Genomic DNA, 8,801 nt, shown 5'->3' with positions numbered 1-8,801 from the left:
GTGTTTTAGTAATTGCAAAAAAAAACTCTATATTGAAAAATAATTCATAACTTTTTCATATGAACTCGAATGAAGATAAACTTTGTGTCAAAATTATAGCCCTCGGCACAGTCTAGAACTTTGTAGTTGAATTTTTTTTTATTCAAAGTCGATTAGTGGCCCAAAATTTAATTTTTAAATTTTAAAATCTATAAATTTATAATAGTATATTCGGACCCTAAACAATTTTTATTCAGAAACTTTTCAACTACAAAGTTATATATCGCATCGAGGGCTACAATTTGATAGAAAGTTTTTCTTCATTTGAGTTTATATGAAAATGTTATGAATTATTTTTTGATACAGAATTTTTAGATCGTATTGTTTTGACGTAGATGAGACTCAAAGTCAAGTTCAGAAACCGGATGGCACAATTGAATAAATTTGAGGATCTAAACAGGTGATTTCTATATTTAGGAATCGAGATGACACGGCCGAACATGTCTGTGGACCGAGACAATCCAGATAAATAAGTTTGGGGATCTAAACGGTCGATTTGTAAGTTTAAGGATCAAAATGACACTACGGTAAAAATTTAGCAACCCGTGATGGACTTTACTAGTAAAAAAACCACACATCTATTGGATCGGACAAGCGCCGTGTCCATGACTAGAGTCCCCCCACCCCGAATAGACCTATAGTTCGAAGAGAGAGGGCCGGCGGTCAGGCTGGCAATGCCAACCTGAGCTCGCGCCGCGCCCGGCCTCTCGTTGCGCCGGCTCACGCGCGCCACGATAATCTCATTGGCCTTGTGCGCTTATATAGCTGTCGATCTGTGGGCTGCGACAAGACCCTGTGCCATCCAGCGCCTTCTCGATCGAGAGGAATTAGGGAGATTGGTTAGTAAATCCGGCCGCAGAGCTAGCTACGTACCTCTTGCTACGCAATTCTAGCTAGGTTGGTAGCAAGCGGCCAGCGGCCTGCTGCGGAGGCTAGCCGGCGCCGGCGACGATGAAGAAGGGGGAGGACCTCGAGTCGCCGCTGCTGCCCGACGACGGCGAGCCGGCGCCGGCGGGCGACAAGGGCAGCGCGTACGCGCTCGTCTGCGCCCTCCTCGCCTCCCTCACCTCCGTCATCTACGGCTACAGTAAGCGCCGCCGCCGCCGGCGGCTTCTTCTTCTTCTTCTTGTTCTTATTGCCGTGGACGGAAACGGCGGCGCACCGTCACGTTTGCGACGTGTTTCCTGATCTCTCGCCGGCGCGCAGACCGCGGCGTGATGAGCGGGGCGCAGAAGTTCGTGCAGGCGGACCTGGGCGTCACGGACGGGCAGCTGGAGGTGCTCATCGGCGCCACCAGCGTCTACTCGCTCGTCGGCTCGCTGGCGGCGGGGTGGACGTGCGACCGCGCTGGCCGGCGCCGCGCCGTCGCGCTCGCCGCGGCCATGTTCCTGGCGGGCTCCGCCGCCACCGCCGCCGCCAACGGGTACGCCGCGCTCATGGCGGGGCAGCTCGTCGCCGGCGTCGCCTGCGGGTTCGGCCTCGTCGTCGCGCCCGTCTACATCGCCGAGATCGCGCCGGCGGGTTCGCGCGGGTTCCTCTCCTCCATTCCCGAGGTACGCTCACGGCGGCGGCGGCGGCGGCGTTTCTCCGCGCCGCCAGTTCTTGTAAATGCGGTGGTCCTGATTGCTAATTACGCGAATTGTGGAGGTGATTAAGTTAATAGGAAGTTGGCAAAGAAATAAGTTCAAGTGCTAAGATCTGAATCCTAGGTAAGCTTGATGACTAGATCAGGACGTGTGTTTTTATAATTATAAGGAAACTTGTTGAATTTTAAAATGAAAAGTTGGTTTACGTGTAGATTAAATCTGGAGCGAAATTAGATCGGACTTGTATGATGTGACGCTCGCCGGGCTGAGTTATGTTCAGAACTGGCAGCAGAAATCAAAAAGAATTTTGCACGTCCAATTTGCTACGCATGATGAATTTTTCACCTTTGACGACCGATTTACCATGATGTAGATAGAGTAGTAGTAAAATGCTTACACCATTTACAACTTGTAATTGTGTCAGATTCTGTGATTTTTTTTCTTACTGCTAGTAGTTGTTTTCTGACGTGCATGCGTGTGCCACGTCAGATCGCCGGCAACTCGGGCATCCTGCTCAGCTACGTCGCCGACATGGCGCTCGCGGGCCTCCCCGCGACGCTCAGCTGGCGCCTCATGATCGGCATCGGCGCCGTCCCGCCGTTGTTCCTCGCCGCCGCCGCGGCGCTGGCCATGCCGGAGACGCCGCGCTGGCTGGTCCTCCACGGCCGCCCCGACGAGGCCCGGCGCGTGCTGGCGCGCACCTCGGGGGACGCCGCAGAACGCCGCCTCCAGGAGATCGCGGCCACCGTCCGGGAGGCGTCGTCCAAGGGCGCGGGCGGCGAGCCGGCGGCGGCGGCGGGCGTGTGGCGCGAGCTCCTGCTCCGGCCCACGCCGGCCGTGCGGCGCGTGATGGTCGCCATCCTCGGCCTGCAGGTGTTCCAGCAGGCAAGCGGCGTGGCGGCGATGGTCCTGTACGCGCCGCGGGTGTTCGGCCACGTCGGCATCACCTCCGACCGCGCGGTGCTCGGCGCCACGGTCCTCCTCGGCGCCGCCAAGACGGCGGCCATCGTGGCCCCACTCTTTCTCGCCGACCGCCTCGGCCGCCGGCCGATGCTGCTCGCCAGCGCGGGGGGCATGGCCGCGTCGCTCCTGGTGCTCGGCCTCTCGGTGCGCGCGCCGCCGCCGGCGGCCGCGGCCGCGGTCACGTGGTGGGCGGCGGCGACGTGCGTGGCGGCGGCGGCGGCGTTCATGGCGACGTTCTCGCTGGGGTTCGGGCCGGTGATCTCGATGTACGGGTCGGAGATCCTGCCTCTGCGGCTGCGCGCGCAGGGCACCGGCATCGGGACGGCGGTGAACCGGGTGATGAGCGCGGTGGTGGGGATGACCTTCATCTCGCTGTACGAGGCCGTCGGCATGGCCGGGACCTTCTACATCTTTGCGGCGGCCGCGGCGGCCGCATGGGTGTTCGTCTACGCGTGCCTGCCGGAGACCAAGGGGAGGAGCCTCGAGGAGATGGAGGCGCTCTTCGACGATGCCGGTGCCAAGCAGCCCTCGCCACGGCCGACGCTCACGTGATCGATCCGGACAGAGGCAGCGAGTACGCATCGTACGTGTCGCTAGCGCGGCATCAGAAGCTGGTAAGGATGTAAGATTGGTTAACCAAAAGGTTGGGGGTTGGCTAGTATATAATTGTTACTAGTACAGTAGTAGTGCACTATTTTGTTTTTGTTCATGTGTAGTTTTGCAATTTTGATTGGGAATGATCGATTGGTTCTTGGGACTTGGGAGTGCATATATATGTTGTTTCTCTGACAAAGAAAGAGGGCTACTTGGAGTGACCTGGCAGCACATGGCTAATTTTCAGTGACGTGGAATTCAGAGTGACCATTTTAAGTGACGTGGCACTTACATTGAAGAAGGGTACTGACTCATAGGCTCAGCAATGTCAGTGGCCATCAAGACCTTCAAACCCGAAGTCTGTCACATTCTCTTGGATAGAAAAAAGCAGAACGGGAACTGAACACCAAGTTCATTATACTCTTGACCTCAAGGGTAATGCATCCTGTAGGTGGCAGTACAAATGAATTAGACTCCAATGACAGCTTTTGGCATCATGGAGACTCATGCCTCGTTCCTCATCAGCTGCTCGGACTCCCATCAGGCATGCCTGCACTTCTGAATAAGACCCATCAAGCAGAAAGGAGCATCCTCCAGCACCTGCTTTTACCAACTAACTGTCATAATCTCTTCTCTTATTAAGAACTAGGTTGGCCACCCGCGCATTTGCGCGGCTAGATATTATATACGGGTACATCTTTTATTTTGTATTATAAGTTTGTGATTTTTAAGCTTTGAGTACAAACTATAATTTTTACCTGTAATATTTATATTTTAATTCTTTTTGACATTATTTAGATAAAAGTTTTACACAAAGTTGTTTACTGGATTATAGATGTTAATAAAATAGGGTGGACAGTTCACATGAGATATATAGTATTAATTATCTTATTAGCCTTATATATTTTTCGTTTGATTTGTCTTTGTCATCCATTACTTTAGAGTATTTGCAATCGTCATACTCTAAATCCGTACTCTAAAAAAAATATTATGTTATGGTCATCGAGATTATGTACTGTATACAAACTTTTTTTGCACCCGTCATAATCTATATAATTTATTCATTTATCTCCAACTTCCATCTTCAATTAAATTTTTTGTTACTTGTTTACCGTCTAAAGTGTGAGGTAATGGGATTTCTAGAAATTAGAATGTGATTAAATAGTAATTCTAAGGACTAAAATATAAATATTAAAAATATAAAGGGCAGTAAAAAACAACCTTATCTTTACTCTCTCGATCCATCTCTCCGGGCCGGGTCCGCGTCTGTTTCCAAATCTCTCTCTCTCTCTCTCTCTCTCTCATTTCCTGCGCCGACGCCGCACAAACGCTACGCCCTCGTCTCGCCTCCGCGCCTCCCTGCCGTGCGTCCGCACCGGCGGCGCCCCCTCGCCGCGTCTTGGCGCCTCCCTGCCATGGCCCGGCTGCACCTCCCCGTGGCATTCGCGCTCGCCGGCGGCGCAAATGGCAGGCTGCGCGGGCCCCGGTCGGCGTCGCCGCCTTCCAGGCAGGCGGCCGCCTCCGCCCCGTCGTTGACCCCGTCGTCCGGCGCGTGAGCCATCGCCATTGCTGCCTCCTCCGGCGGTCCTGCTTCATGGCGGCAAGATTTTGGCGGGGTCAGAATTCTAGATGTGGAAGCAGGTGCGACCTATTGCATTTCTCTGGTTGCAATCTCGTTCATGCCATTTCTAATCCGGCTAATAAATGTGGCATGCGAGCAGTTCCCAATCCGGAGATTGAGTGTGCGTTTTTCTGTTGCAGAATTAACATTGGTAGATATACATTTAAGGAAGCGAAATTTTGCTTATCTTTAGGCAAGAGAAAGCTGGTTAACGTGGATCAGTTGGGGCTCAATGTGCTCAGTTGAGTGAGGATGCTTCACCTCAGAATGGTCAGGTGATCCCTGGAAATATGTTTGGCATCTTCTGAGGTGAGTTTACTGTCTGGTTGTTGTCGGTACATTGGTTTCATGTGTTATTAGAGTGACCTGTAGTAGCATTTACCCTTCCTATACCCCACCGTCTGCAGAGATGGTAATGCCTTAATAATGTGGGATTTAATAGGGCAAATCAATGAACTCCTGAAGCGTAGTTAGCTCGTCTATATTGGAAATCTGTGGAAGAGCTTATTTATCTGAGCAGCCTAATGTAAAATCGTACCCTTCAAGATGTTTTAAATACGGAAGGTGCTTCCGTTTGCAAAGAATTTATAACATAATATATTACAAATTATGTGGCTACATAAAAAAATGAAGTTCATAGTTTAATTGGGGAAAGAAATGGTTTACTCTGTTTCCAAATACTTTTTTTTTGCTCTTGCCTTCGTTTGGACTTATTGTGAGCTGTCGATTGGCCCCTTCAATGCCTGACTGAAATGCATAGGTAGAGAATGAATATAGTTAGTTATTATTTTTAAATTTTCAGTAAGATATAGTATCAGCTATTTTAATAAAGAATCTTTATGCAACAATACCTTATAGTAGTACATACAACAACAACAACAACAACATAGCTTTTTTTTCCCAAGCAAGTTGAGGTAGGCTAGAGATGAAACCCGAAAGAAATAAGTTCAAGGTTCAGGCACATTGATAGCTAGTCTCCAAGCGCTCCTATCTAAAGCTATCTCTTTAGAGATATTCCAATCCTTAAGGTCTCTCTTAACCGACTCATCCCACGTCAGTTTAGGTCTACCTCTACCCCTCTTTACATTGTCGATCCGCTCAAGAACCCCATTACGCACCGGCGCCTCAGGAGGCCTTCGTTGGACATGTCCAAACCATCTCAGCCGATGCTGGGTAAGTTTCTCCTCAATTGGTGCCACTCCGACCCTATCCCGAATAACTTCGTTCCGGACTCTATCCCTCCTTGTGTGCCCGCAAAACCACCGCAACATCCGCATCTCTGCTACACTCAATTGCTGGACATGTCGCTTTTTTGTAGGCCAACATTCAGCACCGTATAGCATTGCCGGACGAATTGCTGTCCTATAGAATTTGCCTTTTAGCTTTTGTGGCACCCTCTTGTCACAAAGGATGCCAGAAGCTTGCCGCCATTTCAACCAGCCAGCTGAAATTCTATGCCTAACATCTTTACATAATTTGATTTTATTAGAAGATCTCTTTGTATACAATGTTTTTTGCCATATCTTCTGCTTGATTTTCGGAGTCATCGATCAGTACCTTCAAACCATTCCTGTTTGTTACCCTAGATAATGCAACATACAATTGTCCATGGCAGAATACCTGTTTTGAGAGATACAGCCCCACCTTGTTTAGTGACCGACCCTAACTCTTATTGATTGTCATAGCAAAGCAGACCGACAAAGGATATTGTCTTCTTTTGAGTTTGAATGGCACTTTGTATCATTTGGTGACATGATTATTCGAGGTATGTATACCTTGTCCCCCATGTGTGTTCCTGTAATTATTTGTGCCTCGATGTACCTCTTTCCAAGTTGAGTGATAGTCATTCTTGTGCCATTGCATAAACCTGCAGATTGGTTGATGTTTCTTAGTAACATCACTGGAAGACCGACTTTAAGCTTCAGTTCATGGTTTGGCATACCAGGGAACCTCAAGGTGTTGAGAAACTCCTTAGTGTACATGTGTTCCATACCTTTTGTTGTTGCCGCGCATACAGAGTCACAACTTAGGTATGTCACTTCTTCACCTTTTATTTGGCTCATGATATATTCATTTATCTGATCAACCGTTTCGTTTCATGGGCATAGTATTGCTCTTTCTTCAAGAAATTTCCGCTGTTGGTAGTTGTTTAGCAGGTCCGGGTATGTGCTTTTGACGATTGCTTCTCTTGGGTCATCTCCTTTCTGTAGCAATAAGTCACTTGGGATTTTTATCATTTCTTCTTCATCGTCCGATGACATTTTTCCGTCACCAATATTCAATATCCATTGTGCAAATTCCTCAACCTTTTGCTGTTCGATGTAACAATAATAACTGTCTGATTTTCAGTTAAATCTTCACTTATATAATGTGCTAGCTCTCCCCATAATGTTACCCTAACTTTTTCACCACTGAAATTTGATGTACAATATTTTAATAAAGAATCTTTATGCAAGAAATTATTTTAGCTGATCATAAATTTAATGAATAGGATTCTCTTACTCAAATAAGAGAAGTTCAATGACATGAATATCTTTCGTTCGCTCACTTGGGGTGTTCCTCTTTATTATTCTTTGTTGCAATGGCCATATATTGGTGAGTAGTCCAATAACATCTGAAAATTTGAGAATAAGTTAATAAATGGTATACATGATTATGAAATAGATAACAGTACAACGAAATAGTTACCTGAGCATTGATGATCTTTATTTTCTCGTTCTAGCAGCGTATCTTTTGTAACAAACTCAAAGTAATGTTGCTTGAATTTATCTGATGGTTCATTCACTTCCTTCACCATTGTATTATATGTAAAAACTATTTTTTTCTCGTTGCACAATGGTCGGTACCTAATGGATCCTTCTACTTTGAAGTTACTAAAAACATATATGGATCCCTCATTTATTTGTGGCCTGTAAGTATTTAATAGACCCTTCCATATAGTAGCATGAATTGCATCATTCTGTTCAAAGGTACAATAATTAAGCAAAATCAGGATAATATATACAAACAAAAAAGAAATTGATAAAAAAAATTACATGTTTGCCCATTAAAATCATATCCATGCTTATAAGTTCATCAGTTGCATTGTTGATTGAATCCCAAACTCTGATAACTTTTATTTTAATGCTCCACGTTTGTCCTTCAGTTGTAAGATCACTCAATTTTTTGTATGCCATATCGTCAATACCCTACTTGAAAAGAAACCATATATATTAGCTGCAAATTCATATTAGATGAAAAGGCATGATAATATTATTCATGAAAGAAATTTGTATGGAAGTGTGATAATAGCTTACCGAGTTATCTAACATCTAAAGGACAAAAATGTAGCATTAATCAATCTGCTAACTATAAAGTTTTTTTTTTTAAAAAAATATGTAGTGTTACCTCTTTTGTTGACTGTTTAATAAATTTTATTACTTAACTCATCCCCGTATTTTCATGATGAACTTTGGACGAATATGCAACCATGACAGTACCAATCGGAGCTAAGAGTACGCGATGGGAGAAGAAAAGGGTCTCACCTTCTCGGATTCCTGGAATCCACCAAACAGGTGCCTTAGATCTGGAGACGAACAGCAAGGATTGGTTGGACCGGCGGCGGCTCTCCGGGATCAAAGAGAATCAAGCAGGAAGCTGGATAAAAAATTCTCCTTCGTCACCCTTGAGCTCTCTTTTAGTCTCTTCCGGCAGGCAGCTCTCCCCAGTCTCTCGCCGCAGCGCATGGAGGTGTAGAGATCGCAGAGGCAAGCCTTTTATGAAGTCAACCTACGTATGGGTTCTGTTTATATTTTTTTAGAAGGAAAATCTGTCTAATCGTGTGGGTTATGGATTCTGTTTAGATTTCGTGTGGCGCACGTTGGTTGCCGTGAATGTGGAGGCTTCTGCCGCACGTTGGTTTTGGTTGCGCCAAATAATAATGATCAGTTTGGCAAATAAAATAAGGGGTATTTTTGACTAATTTTATTATAATGGTAATGGTGGGTAATTTAATTTTA

General features: G+C 46.6%; 1 protein-coding gene across 4 annotated transcripts; it reads left to right on the top strand.

The window, feature by feature from the left end:
* Positions 1-666: 666 nt before the first annotated feature.
* Positions 667-8,799, top strand: LOC120699610 (polyol transporter 5-like). 4 transcript variants are annotated; one of them, XM_039983612.1, is made up of 6 exons: positions 667-1,126; positions 1,246-1,592; positions 2,115-4,823; positions 4,944-6,568; positions 6,677-6,833; positions 8,280-8,799. In XM_039983612.1, the coding sequence occupies exons 1-3, from the start codon at positions 991-993 to the stop codon at positions 3,138-3,140; spliced, it is 1,509 nt and encodes a 502-aa protein (XP_039839546.1). In that variant the 5' UTR covers positions 667-990; the 3' UTR covers positions 3,141-4,823; positions 4,944-6,568; positions 6,677-6,833; positions 8,280-8,799. The 4 variants fall into 4 exon arrangements, with proteins under 4 accessions (XP_039839546.1, XP_039839548.1, XP_039839547.1 ...); XM_039983614.1 differs by having other exon boundaries at positions 4,997-5,112; positions 6,489-6,568; positions 6,677-8,769; XM_039983613.1 differs by having other exon boundaries at positions 4,944-5,112; positions 6,489-6,568; positions 6,677-8,769.
* The last annotated feature ends 2 nt before the right edge of the window (positions 8,800-8,801 follow it).

The sequence above is a fragment of the Panicum virgatum genome, chromosome 3K (assembly GCF_016808335.1).
Source record: "Panicum virgatum strain AP13 chromosome 3K, P.virgatum_v5, whole genome shotgun sequence".
NCBI lineage: Eukaryota > Viridiplantae > Streptophyta > Magnoliopsida > Poales > Poaceae > Panicum > Panicum virgatum.
Note: the sequence above shows the minus strand (reverse complement) of the source record. Positions and strands in the feature narration are given on the sequence as shown.